General features: G+C 40.7%; 1 protein-coding gene across 9 annotated transcripts in view; it reads right to left on the bottom strand.

Annotated features, from left to right (window-relative positions):
- The window catches only part of MYO9A (myosin IXA), a 429988-nt gene that overhangs the window by 14980 nt on the left and 400318 nt on the right, over positions 1–14690 (bottom strand). For 6 of the 9 annotated variants that reach the window (XM_070431053.1, XM_070431061.1, XM_070431045.1 and 3 more), the window contains one exon: positions 13913–13966. The exons of the other annotated variants lie outside the window; for them this stretch is intronic. In XM_070431053.1, coding sequence (XP_070287154.1) covers positions 13913–13966 — 54 coding nt within the window. The remainder of the gene's footprint in view (positions 1–13912; positions 13967–14690) is intronic. 9 annotated transcript variants of the gene reach the window in all.

Below are 14690 nucleotides of genomic sequence, written 5' to 3'. Positions count from 1 at the left end.
ACTGGTCGTTCTGGTGGTTCTGCCGAAACGGTTGCTTAGGCTTTTATATAAATAGATTAAGATGTTTATGTATATTTCTTTTTTTATTATTTATTCTTTTAAAAAAATATTATAATAAGTATTACAAACGGTATTACATATGTGTCCTACCCCGCCCCCCCCCGCCCTTGACAATCTCGTGCCCTCCCTTACCCCCCAGTGTCTTATGTCCATTAGTTATGCTTATATGCATGCATACAAGTCCTTCGGTTGGTCTCTTACTCCCCTCCCTTCTGCCCCCCAACCCTCTCTGGCCTTCCCACTGCAGTTTGGCAATCAGTTTGAGGCAGCTCTGCCTCTGTATCTATTATTGTTCAAAAGTTTGTAATGGTCTTTATTATCCATGAATGAGTGAGATCTGTTTATGTATATTTCTGTGCTTCTCTATATGTGTTGTATTTCACAACAAAAGTGGTATTTTAAAGCTTTTTAATGTTAGCTTTTTATGCAAATATGCCATTATCTTTTGAATAGCATGAGACAATAAACTGACATATTTCTCAGTTGATTTGGGGGAGAAAGAAGGAAGACATGCTGTATCAGAAACAGAAACTATTGATCTAGCCCTGGTGTTGAGGTGAGGCGGAAGTGGAGGGCAAGTTCTAAGGGTATTCAGGCTAACTAAACTCATGTGTTCTAAAATATGCAATGGGATGAAAATCAAGAGGATTACAAAATTATTATTCCACTTTTAGTTCTGAGAGCAAGAAGTAAAGAAAATATTAAGAAAAAGTTGCTCAAAACACAAGATCAGTCTGCAAATTCAACAAAAAATGCCTTTGAAGAAGGCACTGATGCCTTTGCCCGGCCAATGTAGCTCACTGATTGAGTGTTGATCTATGAACCAGGAGGTAACAGATCGATTACAGGTCAGAGTACATGCCCGGGTTGGGGGCTTGATCCCCAGTTGGGGGGTGGGGCATGCAGGAGGCAGCCAATCAATGATCTCTCTGTTATCATTGATGTTTCTATCTCTCCCTTCCTCTCTGGAAAAAAAATTATATATATATTTAAAGTTGCCTTTGTTCAGTGTCCATACCATCACCTTCCTAGCTGCCCAAGTACTTTACCATGGGTTAGCTAAGGATTACTTAACAGAGCTAAAGAAAATCAAACAAGTTCTACAGGTCTAGCTCTTTTAAGACAGCATTAAATAAAGATGAAGGAAAACCTGAAACCTCTACAGCCCAGAGTTCTCTTACAAGGTCAAGGAAAATAACTTTTGAAGTTGATTACATAGGGCTTTAGAAATATGAGAAAATGTTAATATTGTGTTAAAAAGTGGACATAAACTTGTATACCATAGGTTTGTTTTTTTTAATCCTCACTCAAGGATATCTTTCTTTAATTTTTAGAAAGAAAGGGGGCGGGGTGGTAAGAGAAATAACATCAATGTGAGAGAAACTAGTGCCCTGACTGAGAATCAAATCCGCAACCTTTTTGGTGCACTGGATGATGCTCCAACTGAGACACACCAGCCAGAACAATTTAACAGAGATCCTTAATTATGTAATTTGGGTCAGAATTCTGTAAGAACAGTCCCTAATAGACTTTCCTATTATTCTGTGAGACTGATCTGTATTAAGCTTTCCTACTATAACAAAAATATTGGGAACCAAATGCTTTAATGTGAAGGATCTAAGTGAAAATACCTCTTTGAGGTGATCCTCAGTTGAGCCCAGCATTTCCATTTTCTCATAAGGCTTAAAGAGGTAATAATATAAACAAGTAGAAGGTACACCAAAGTGTTAAAATGAATAAAGCCTATGAGGAGAGTTTTGATTTCTCAGAAAAATGCCCTTATAAGGCCCATGATGGAGAAAGAATGCAGGAAGGAATGGCAAGGTATGGTGGAGGGGACACAGACATATTCAATGCTATGAGTCAAAATAAGCCCCAAGAGTTAAAGACAGATGAAGTTAGAGATACTTGTGGTGGTAATTAGGGAGTGGATCGCACAACCCTTAAAGAAACTTGATGACTGCCCAGCTGTTGTGGCTCAGTGGTTGAGCGTTGACCCATGCACCAAGAGGTCGCTGGTTCCATTCCCAGTCAGGGCACATGCCCAACTTGTGGGCTTAATCCCTGGTGGGGGGGCTTACAGAAGGCAGTGGATCGATGGTCCTATCTCTCTCTCCCTCTCCCTTCCTATCTAAAATTCAATAAAAATATATTTAAAAACATACAAACAAAAAAAACTTGATGACTATGTAGGGAAAGACATCTCTCACACTACTAGGGAATCATGAAGATCCAAGAAAAATATATATAACTAGAGGCCCAGTGCATGGATTCGTGCACCGGTCGGGTTCCTCGACCTGGCCTGTGAGGATCCAGCTGAAACCAGCTCTCTGACATCCCTGGAGGGGTCCCGGATTTCGAGAGGGCGCAGGCCAGGCCAGGGAACCCACTGGTGCATGATTGGGGCCGGGGAGGGACCGCGGGAGGGCTCCAGGTCGTGTTCGGCCCATTTTGCCCAGTCCCAATCAGCCGGACCCCAGCAGCAAGCTAACCTACTTGTCAGAGCGTCTGTCCCTTGGTGGTCAGTGCATGTCATAGTGACTGGTCGAACGGTCAAACAAACAGTTGGACACTTAGCATATTAGGCTTTAATTATATAGGACTGGAGTTTGTCCATGGGTTGGATATATAAGAAGGAAAAAATATGCACTATCTAGATAGGACTGTATATAACTAGTTAAAGCACAAATCTCAGAATCCTAATGAAGAAACCATACCCCCAAACAGCACTTTGGACCAAGATAGACTATCACTGTTTGAGTGTCTTCTGTTAAGTCACAAAAATAGAAAGCAAATAATTGAATTATGGGACCACTTCCTGAGAAGTCTACTTTCCTGGTCAGGAGAGGTCTAGAAAATTGGCTGTTTTGCATAGTGTTATAATTAGGTAACCAGGCTTGTTCAAATATCCCAATGCCTGTAGTTATGATTCACCAGATGAAGATTAGTAAGCACTTTAAACATTTTAGTCATGTTTGTGCATTTATTCTTACACATGAAAAGGAATTATCCTCACCAAATATTTCTGTGCAATTCGGTAAGCCAGGAGCGCTGTATGTATTGTAGAGTAGTGGTTCTCAAAGTGTAGTCCATGGATTCCTGAAGGAATTAGGTGGTGTCTACAAGCCCATGGAGATGTCAAAATTATTATGATTATTTTTTTGTTAAACCTCACCTGAGGATATATTTCCCCAGTGATTTTTAGAGAGAGTGGGAGGGAATCAGAGAGAGAGAGAGAGAGAGAGAGAGAAACATTGATGTGAGAGATACATCGACTGGCTGCCTCTGGTAAGCATCCCAATCAGGGCCAGGCTGGGATCTAACCTGCAACCCAGGTACATGCCCTCAACCAGGAATTGAACCTACAACCCTTCGGTCCATGGCCTGATGCTCCAACCATTGAACCACACTTATCAGGGCTCAAAATTATTTTTATAATGATACTAAGATGCTAGTTGTCCTTCCACTAACTGTACAAGCTGTTGGCATCTTTGCATAAATGAAAGCAGTGTACCAAACTATACTAATAATCATATTCTGTGCTATCATGCATAGCTTAAAAAAAAAGTCAATTTCATTTCATGTCTTCCATTAAGCAGTATAAATTAATTTTATTCTTAACCCTTGAGTTCACTATTTTTAATTTTCTGTGTGATAAAATTAAAAGTTTTATACACAACGAAACTTTGCTACATACTGACTACCTATCTTAAGAAAAAAATATGTGTACATTTGAAATGCAAGCTGAATTAAGAGCTTTATTCATGAAATGCTACTTAACACATTGCAGACCAGTAGTCTTATTGCTAGCTTTACCCCGTGGTCAGATAAGTTTCTATTGAACGAGTACAAAAAAAGTTTTATATAAATGTTAAAGGCACGCTTTAAAATTAAATACCCATTGTATTTTTAAGTTATTTATTACATGTTCTTACAAGCTAATATCTTTTTAAAGTATGATACTTTGTAAAACACTGTGTAATATGAAGCAAGAATTCTCGTGATCCATCTGCAATGCGTTAAAATAATCGACAAAGTATGACTACTGCATACAGCAGACACTGTCTTTAAAAATTTAAGAAGGGAGCCCATCATTTCGAATAAAATAAATGTATGATCATATTTTTTGTCAATGACAACATTTCAAGCTTTCAAACAAATATTAGAATTTTAGAAAACTTATAACTGCCCCATGAGTTTGACAGCTGCCCAGTACTAAAGATTTTCTGAAGAGATTGGTGGTAATATTAACAAATGTTACTTTTGTTTGATATTGTATAATGAAACATTTGAAAGATCTGCACAACTCAGTGAGCCAATATTTTCTGAATGATTCACTTATGACATTACGAAGCCATATGAGTTTTTAAAAAATCTCTTCAAAATGTGAAATAACCAATAGATTATTTTTTTATTTTTTTACTAGAGGACCGGTGCATGAAATTTGTGCACGGGGGGAGGGGGAGTCCCCCCTCAGCCCAGCCTGCACCCTCTCCAATCCAGAACCCCTCGGGGTATGTCCGACTGCCAGTTTAAACTGGCAGTCGGACATCCCTCTCACAATCCAGGGCTGCTGGCTCCTAACTGCTCATCTGCCTGCCTGCCTGACTGCCCCTACTGGCCCCCCTGCCAGCCTGATCACCCCTAACTGCCTTTGCCTGCCAGCCTGGTTGCCCCTAACTGCCCCCCTGCTAGCCTAGTCACCCCTTACTGCCCCCCTGCAGGCCTGGTCACCCCCAACTGCCTCCCTTACCAGCCTGGTCACCCCCATTTGCCCCCCTGCCAGCCTGATCGCCCCTCATGCACCCCTCTGCCAGCCTGGTTGCCCCCAATTGCCCCCCCCCCCCCCTGCTGGCCTGGTTGCCCCCAACTGCCCTCCCTACTGGCCTGGTCATCCCTCACTGCCCCCCCTGCTGGCCTGGTCACCCCACACAGCCTGCTTGTTCAGTTGTTTGGTTGTCCCTCACTAATCCCCCTGCCAGCCTTGTTGCCCCACGCAGCCTGCTGCTCAGTCATTTGGTTGTCCCTCACTAACCCTGCTGCCGGCCTGATCGCCCCACGCAGCCTGCTGTTCAGTCTTTTGGTCGACCCTCACTAACCCCCCTGCCGGCCTGGTCGCCCCACAGCCTGTTCGGTCGTCCATTTGGTTGTGATGGCCCCTGGCTCTTTATTTATTTATATATATATATATATATATATATATATATATATTTATTTATTTTTGTTGTTGTTGTTAATCTTCACCCCAGGATGTTTTTCCATTGATTCTTAGAGAGAGTGGAGGGGGGGGGGGGCGGGAGAGAGAGAGAGACATTGAAGTGATAGAGACACATCAATTGGTTGCCTCCCGCTCAGGGGGTTGGGGGGTGGGGGGGTTGTATAGAGCCTGCAACCATGGTACGTGCCCTTGACTGGAATCGAACCTGGGACCCTTCAGTCTGCAGGCCAAGCTAGGGCAACCAATAGATTTTAATGTCACAGTCTATATTGCAACTAACTTATAAGAAACTAAAACTTGTTGATTTGGAGGTGTAGGCCCAAAGAGCAAACAAATTTATGTGAATGACCAGATCAAAACCATATAAACCACTTCCCTCACTCAAGATACCACACATTTTAACAGGTATGAGTCTGAATCTCTTAATGGCATCTTTAAAAGAGCTACGAGCTGATCCCTTTTAATAAAAGAAGCAAGGGTTTTTCATCTACAAGGCCAACATTCTACAGGGAAGAAGGAAACACAGCTTTGGATCAAGAAGCAGATGCTAAGCAGGTGGAATAAATAACTAAGTTGTTTTAGGGAATGTATGAGGGAAAAACTCTGCTTTCTTTGTAAAGAAACATGTTCCTGAGCTATCTTCCTTGCTCTGTGAGACATTATCAAAGACTATGATAAATTAAATTACTGGTTTCACTTCTCTAACCTTCTGTAATAGAATTGATTTCTATTAGAAAAATATATCCCAGATAGTTCACTAGTTCAAGAAGAATGAGAGATGTACAGAACAAAGCTGGACTCAACCTGAAGCTTACTCCAAATCAGCTGAGCCCTAGCCATTTCACAGAGATAAGTGATAAATACATAATTATTATATCAAGCTAATTAATTTTGGGGTGTTTTGTTAGGGAAGATTATTGTGAATATACTTGATGACTTTAGGGTACCCCATGCATACCTAATAGTCACATTCTAGAAGCTACCACTTGAGTAAACCCATTGTTTTTCCCTAAAGGTCTGGAAGACTTTGGTGATGGGGAAAAGTTTGGTGGTACTATTTCCTGGTTTAAAAACTTTTGATGGCCTCTCAAGGCCTAAAAGGATCAAATCCAAACTTCTGGTCCTGAAATTTAAGGACCTAAAACCTTACCATCAATCTTCCCTTCCTTCATTCCTACCAAGAAATCTTCTATTGTAGCCATTGAAGTTTATTCAATTTTCTCAAGTAGTACTAGTCACCCAGCTCTCTATATCCCTATCGCCTTGAACAGATGAGATTTAATAAACTGAACTACCATGACTGACATTTTTGTTTACTAGATTGTTAATTTATCTAAGGCAAAGATCTTGTCGTTTCTAAACCTCCAGCACACCTAGCACAATGCCTGAAACATGGCCTTTTTTGTTGAAAGAAAAAGAAAGAGAATAAATGAAATTGAATAAATGAAGTTAAAGGAACAGGTCTCATCTATAGAAGAGAATGAAAAGGGGAAAAAAGACAAAGAGAAGTACTTCTAAAGAAACATGTATTTAAAGTAGTCTCATTTTTACTTAGTAAAACTGTAAAAGTTTAAAAGTATTAAATGGATTTATGATACTAAATTGAGTTCAGGTTTTATCTCTACAAAAATCTTCCTAAAAATATAAAGCTATGAATACCATAGTACTGTCATAAATTCAATTAAGCATACATAAGGAAAATATAAATATTCAAAAATATTAATAGACACTGGTGATTTTCTTCTTGCCTTTTACACTTTACCCTACTGTTCAAAATTTTCTAAATTGAACATGAAACAAGTATCTAAATCTATCTTTTATGTAGAAGTATAAGATCTTAGATTTATCAAATGGCTAATTTTAAAAGAAAAAAGTTCAGTAATTGCTAAATATAAAATAGTTTATCTTTCATTTTCAAGTTCTATGAGAAATTATAAAAGTTTCCTTAAAAGCATTAAGTATGTTATTATGTAAAAAAGAGCTAGTATGGCAGTGGAATCGGTGGGATTTTTCTTGCACTGCCTCCCAGAATCAAACTGGAAATAAAACTAAATTTGGGAACATTCACCCTGAATTACCAACTGAAGACTAACTGAAGAGGAGACTTTTTAAATAAGGCACAAACCACCTCCAGACTGGTAGGAAGGGCAGGGTTGAGAGAGGGCTGGGCCAACTCACATGCGCCAGGCCCAAGGGTGAGGAGGGACATCTCAGCTGCGGGGTTGGGGTTATCTCTTTCTAGCAGCAAAAACCACATAGGGGGCCAACATAATTTATTTTTGTCTAGTATTGTGTACTTTTTGTTCTCTAAACACATAACCCCTTTGGATCACTCTACCATTTGTGAACTCTCCACTTTCTCTTCTCTCACATATAATCCTATCATCTCAACACCACACTAATCCTTATATTATTGTCTCTTTCTACCTTCTGCTTTTTATTCTCCCAAACCTAATTAGCAGGCCTCCTGAAAAAGTCAAATTTCTTTGCCATATATTACTGTAGTTCTTCCTCTCTTTTCTATAAGAATTCCCTATATAATTTCTCTTCCTGTTTGTCTCCATCTGAGAGAAGATTACAAGGCTTTAAAAGAGGTGCTTCTTTTTCAAAAAAGAACCTAAATATTGTTCTTCTTTTGCCTATTACCCCCAAGAGATCCCGGGCCTACTCCTCTTCAGCACTGGCTCTTACATGACTGCTGCATGCACATCTTCAAGTAATGCCTTTTGCACACCATAATGATCTCTGGAAGAGAGTTAGGGAGAAACAGAGTAGGAAATCTTCTGACTAGTGTTATCAAAGATAACACTACCAGATCTCATCACATGGAAAAAGACTGTTAACTATGTGAAGTGATGGATGTTAACTAAATTTACTGTGATAATCATTTTGCAATATATACATATATCAAATAATCATGTTGTACACCTACAATAGAATGTTATGTCAATTAGAGGCCTGTTGCACGAAGAGATTCGTGCAATAGGCCTTCCTTTTCCCTGGCTGCTGGCGTGGTTTTGCCTCTGGCACCCAGGGCCCAGGCCTTCGCTATGGCTGAGTTCTGGCCAGAGCCGGCCCCGGAAACGTCAGGCTTTGCTGCTCCGCCGGCCCCAGGGGACGTGAGGCCTCGCTGCTCCGCCAGCCCCGGGCCATCAGGCTTCGCTCCACCTCTTGGAGCCTACGTATGCAAATTAACCGCCATCTTTGTTGGAGGTTAATTTGCATATCATGCTGATTAGCCAATGGGAGGCATAGCGAAGGTATGGTTAATTACCATGTTTGTCTATTATTAGATAGTATTATATCTCTTTTGTTTGTTTGTTTGTTTGTTGTTGTTAATCCTCACCAGAAGATGTTTTCCCATTGATTTTTAGGGAGAGTGGAAGAGAGAGAGACAGACAGAGAGAAACATTGATTTGAGAGAAACACATTCACTGGTTGCTTACTGCACAAGCCTCGACCAGGGCCTGGGCCAGGGAGGAGCCTGCAACCAAGGTACATGCCCCTGACTGGAATTGAACCTGGGACCCTATGGTCCACAGGCTGACGTTCTATCCACTGAGCCAAACCAGCTAAAAATACCAGCTGATCAGTACCACTAACAGTAAGAATGCCTCTATATTCTGAGAAAATCCTCATTCTCTGAATCTAATTCTCATTATGTCAGGTCACCTGAATATGACCAACAGACTTAAACACCATGCATTAATATAAGAAAACTAGAGGCCCGGTGCATGGGCTTGTTCATTGGTGGGGTCCCTTGGCCTGCCCTGCGGGGATCAGCCGAAACCAGCAGTCCAACATCCCCTGAGGGATGTAGTAGTGCTCAAAGCCACAGGCGGGAGGAGCCCAGGCCGACTGCCGCGCCACTCCCGCTCATCCTGGCCCCGCTGTGCCTGCCGCCACCACTGCTTGGTAGGCTTGCTGCTGCTCCACTGCAGTCTCCACGTACCTGTCCTAGGGAAATACCGGCGCACCCATGACCAAGAAGCGGCTGCAGGTTCACGCCCAGTCAGTCCCGATGCTGGTCCTAATCCCAGTCCAGACGGGGGAGGGGCGCGCAGGGGGAGTGTCCACGGGAGAGGCTCGTGCCACCACAGCTGCGCTTGCCAGCCATGAGCCCGGCGTCTGGCACCCGTTGGTGAGCTGAGCGGTGTTCCTGCTGTGGGAGCACACTGACCACCAGGGGGCAGCTCCTGCATTGAGCATCTGCCCCCTGGTGGTCAGTGTGCGTTATAGCTACCAGTCAAGTGGTCAAGCAGTTGCTTAGGCTTTATATATATAGACTAGAGGCCCAGTGCATGAAATTCATACATGGGTAGGGTCCCTAGTGGCTTCTGGCCAGGACCTCCCTTCCCTGGCTACCTGCTGCCGCAGCCAGCCAGGGCCTCCCTTTTCACCCGCCTGGCCTGGCACTGCCCGCTCACCTGGCACTGCCCGCTCATCTGCTCCACCATCCCGCTGCAGTCCTGCTCTTGTCTGGGCCCATTGGGGCCGGCAATGCCACCACTGACACCCGCTGTCAGCGCTGTGTTGTCCATGCCCGTCATGTTCTGTGCCGCCCCCTGGTGGTCAGCGCATGTCTAACTCCTGGTCGGTTGAACTCCCGCCCACAGGGACAATTTGCATATTGGCCTTTTATTATATAGGAGGATGGCGGGACCCTTTGCTAGAGTCAAGTAAGTCCAAGTCCACACTTAGAATATCTCTTTACTTTCCTTTGGAGCTCTTTAGAGCTGCAACTTTTCAATTGATTGCTGGCTTTCAAACTATTAAAACTTAACTTTTGGAGAGGCATTTCTTGCTTCTTTTGGTGTAAATTGCAAAGCTTAACCCCACATATCTACTTACCCACATTAATAGAGAAATGCAGGTATGTCAATTTCTAACAAGACATATGCAGGTGTCTTTAATAAAGCCTAGAATATACAAAATTAACAAATACTGCCAATCACTACAAGCACAGCAGGAAAATACTGAAAAAATCCTAAAGCAATTTTAAAATTCCACACTAAATAAATATAGCAACTGATACTATTTTAAAAAATAAAAATGTTATTCTTAGAACCCTGTTCAGCTAGATATATTATGAAAAAAAGGACTCCATGGTCAAAGTCTTGAAAGTGTTACACATTATATCCCAACTTTGTTTGGCTATGGAAGCCTTTGTGTGTAACATCTTTTAAGAAGATAATTTATGAGGGTTTTACAGATTAGTAAACTTTATTTCAATTATGTTCTTCATAGTTTATTAGCTTAAATACTGCTATATCAACGTTTATGCTTGGAATTATAGCATAAATAAGTAACAAAAAGAGATTTGTTATAGAAAAGGTATTACTGGGTGGATTGTAAGCATATCATATTCTGCAGTTAGTCTGAGAATAGCTTAGTCAAGGTTATGTCCCATAAATCTAATTACCCCTTTCCACATAGTAGCAGAAATAGAAATAGTTGACTCTTGAACAACATGGGGTTAGGGGTGCCAACCACCCACACAGTAAAAAATCCTCATATAACTTTTGACTCCCCCAGAACTTTGCCACAGTTGTCCCTCAGTATCCATGGGGGACAGGATCCTGGACCTCCTGCCCCAAATTAATGGATGCTCAAGTCCCTTATTTAAATAAAATGACACAGAACAATGCATGTAATCATCCCTCCACATCCGCGGATTCCCAACCTGGTGATATGGAGGGCTGACTGGGTATTTATTGAAAAACAAAACAACGTATAAGTGGCCCTGCCCCATGCAGTTCAAACCCATGTTGTCAAGGGTCATCTATATTTTCAAAATCACTTCAAAATAAAATGAGGATTCAATCTATTTTAATAATGGCAACATGATTATTTACAAGTCAAGAGCCTTCTGATATATGGCTCTCAGTTTTGCCCATCTCTAATCATTATTCTTCAGATTATCTTCTAAAAGGCACGTTGATGGTGATATTCCTACTTAAAAACCTTTCTATAGCCGAAACCGGTTTGGCTCAGTGGATGGAGCGTCAGGCTGCGGACTGAAGGGTCCCAGGTTCGATTCCGGTCAAGGGCATGTACCTGGGTTGCGGGCACATCCCCAGTGGGAGATGTGCAGGAGGCAGCTGATCGATGTTTCTCTCTCATCGATGTTTCTAACTCTCTATCTCTCTCCCTTCCTCTCTGTAAAAAATCAATAAAATATATTTAAAAAAAAAAACAAAACAACCTTTCTATAGCTTCGAAATGCTTCAAAGTAGAAAATTCTAAATTCTTAATGTTGCACACATGGTTCTAATCTACCTTTCCTAATTCTTCTGTCACTTCCACACCTGCTCTAGCTATACAAAGTAGTTATTATTCATAGATTGCTGTTTCATGTTTTCTTGCCTCTGGAATTGTCTTCCTCTTTCTTTTCTCCATTTGTTAAATTACTACTCATCTTTCAACACCCAACTCAAATGACTTTTCACTTGTCAATAATAAAACGTACTTCTTATAAATGCAGTCCACTCGGCATTTCAGAAAAGCCACTATCGTATTTAAAGTAGAAATTTTAAAAAATTTATGAATACATGAACATCAGTGACTTTGATTAAAAATAGACTGAAATTGAGTCAGTCTATTTTTAATGGATATCCTTAAAACTAACTTCTATCTCTTTTAGATTCAATTTTCCATAGATGCTTACTGGATATCAAATATGTCCCAGAGACAGTCTTATTCTTAAGACTGGGCCTAAAGTCTTTTCTACAGCTAAATGCATATGCATTAGGATGTTCAATGGGGTTTTTCCTCTTGTTCCAAAACTGTGAATAAAGCCCAAATTAAATACCCCTTATTCTAACTTCAATGAGCCAATAGTAGTTGGTACTGGCCTCTTCTCTTAGGGCTTACTGAGAGGCATCGATTTATTGAACCAGCCCTATCGTCAATATTGCAACACCTTCCCTTGGTGTGAATCTAAAAAGGCCGAAAAGAGGGGTTTATTGGACTTTGAGGGAAACACAGAGTTTATGAAAAAAGGATATTCCATCCCCTTTTTGGAGAAAAAAGTAGTTGTATGTGAATCCATTGTGTAAGTTAGAATCAAAGTTTGAGGTCATCTAAAAGAAAGGCACGCTAGTATTTCATCCCGTTTGGTTACCTATATAGGCAAAAGATTTACTGATTTGCCTCCCTGTTATATGCACAGGAGAAAAGAGAAATGGAGAGAGAGTGTGGTCGGTAAGTGTCAGGTAGAGAGGTAGGCAAAACTATTGCCCACCTGAGTTGTTGGTTCCCAAGAGGTATAAAAAAATGTAACCTCTACCCCAATGTACAATAAGAGGTAGATTTGATTGGATAAAGTCTTGCAAAACAAATACCTATCAGAGTCACTAGGTATGAATGCCATCAGTCAGGCTAGCTAGATGATGTGACAAAATCTTGCATGGGATGACATCAATGCTTATGGCAATGGGATAGGATCAAGCTCACTGTCATCAGGGTAAACTCGAGCTGTCACTCATCTTCATTTAGCCTGTTGACAAAGAGCTGGAAATTACTGTGGAACAACCAAGAAAGAGAAGTGCCACCTCAACACTGGGATATGCAGAATTCTGCCTCCCTATCACTCCTCCCAGCTTCAACACCAGAGGAAGAAAAAGCACAAGAAAAAGAGAGGGCAGAAGTGTGTGACAAAAAAAAAAGGAAACAAACCCCTACTTATCTACCCCCAAAGTTTTCAACCCCAGATTAAAATCAGTTTGTCCTTGGATAAAGTTATAAGAGTGCTACATCAAGCCCGTGAGTGAAGCTGTATGAAGAGAACTAAGTCTTAAATACTGAAATAAGACTACAGCATTTGAGTACTATGGAATAGTGACAAGATGTTGTTAAGGTAGTCAATATCCAGTAGGAAAAGAGTTTGGCATGGTAGAGTTAGAGGACAGTTACTAGATAAAAAGCAAAACTGATTTGTATTTATTTGCCAGCAAGTTGAGATCCTCAAAGAACTGGTTACACATAGATGGATAGTCTCTGAAATTAGTTTCCCTATATACTGGTGTTCTCAAATCTCCATTTCTATTTTGTATAATTAATAAAATCCTGATGTAAGTTCTATTATACTGTGATATTTAAGGCCATCAATTTGCACACTACTATTTGCTGCTCAGTCTAAAAAATGCTAATTGGATAAGAGCCATACTTTTATACCTGGGAAGACACCATTGAAGTCACAGATATAAATGGACATATAAGCATTACTAATAATGGATGTTGGAAGTAGCAACAGATATTTCAAGTAATAAAGTGAAGGAGACTAATGAGAACACAGCTCAGAAAACAGAAATTAATTTGATAACTCAATGCTTTCAACATTCACCTTTTAATGATCCAACCAAAGAAGAAACCACAAAGAGGCTTATCTGACAAAGAGGAAAAATGTGTATATGTAAATGGAGATTATTCAGCTGCATGATACAGAGGAAGGAAAATGAAGGTTCTAAAGAAAGAGTAAGAGAAAAGCAAGTGAAGGCTGATCAGGAAGTGGGGCCTTGCCTGGGGCTGCACACTGAGGATGGACAAGCATGAATGACAGAGTAGAACAACTCTTGGATGGATGAGAGACAATAATGTAAAGTGGCTATGACACATTGCAATATTAATACATACCGAGACTGAACTGCGGGTAATGCTCATAAATCTAACTGCAATTAGTACAGGTTTCTGGATTAGGAAGGACATGAAAAGGAAAGCAGAAGGTTAGAATGTACATGTTATTGTCCCATTAAAAGAGAAGGTTTAATCTTTCAGTGGACTTATTCTGCAGCATCAGCAAAAAAACACAGCTAGCCTATCTGCTTTGAAGAGTAGCTTTTTTAGTAAAAGGTCTCTTCCCTTCCTGCCTGGATGAGCTAAAATGAGCCTCTCAAAACTGAGTTCCTGAAAATTCATACTACAGAAAGGGTTTCACTTTTAAATGGGGTTTCTTTTTTCAATTTCTGGGGAAAAGATTTAGATAGTGTCCTGTGATGGGCTTTACTGCTTGGAAAAAGTCTATCTTTATGTTTGTTTTTAGAAAAGATCCTCTTCTAATCTAATCAATAGACATTTGTTGAGTACTTGCTCTGTGCCAGGCAGTTTTAATATTGAAGGAAGAACAGAGTTATTTTAATATTAATCTAACTATAAACCATGAAGATGAAGGAAGTATTGCTGGGCCACTGGAAAAACACAGGTATGATGATGGGGAAGCCTGCTTCTTTTTAGAGATTTACTGGAGATCTGAGTGGGTGTTCATCACTACAATTTTGTTTTACAATTGAGGGGAAGGGTAGAAAATGTGCAATAATTAAACTTTAATTCAAAGTAGTTTTCCAATTACTCAGAACCTATTGATTATTGGTCAGTGAGAACTGGAATTACCTATATATTCTAGTTACTAGAAGGT

Source organism: Myotis yumanensis, unplaced genomic scaffold (genome assembly GCF_028538775.1).
Source record: "Myotis yumanensis isolate MYYU_CA2020_CCGP unplaced genomic scaffold, mMyoYum1.0.hap1 SCAF_1, whole genome shotgun sequence".
Classification (NCBI taxonomy): domain Eukaryota; kingdom Metazoa; phylum Chordata; class Mammalia; order Chiroptera; family Vespertilionidae; genus Myotis; species Myotis yumanensis.
Note: the sequence above shows the minus strand (reverse complement) of the source record. Positions and strands in the feature narration are given on the sequence as shown.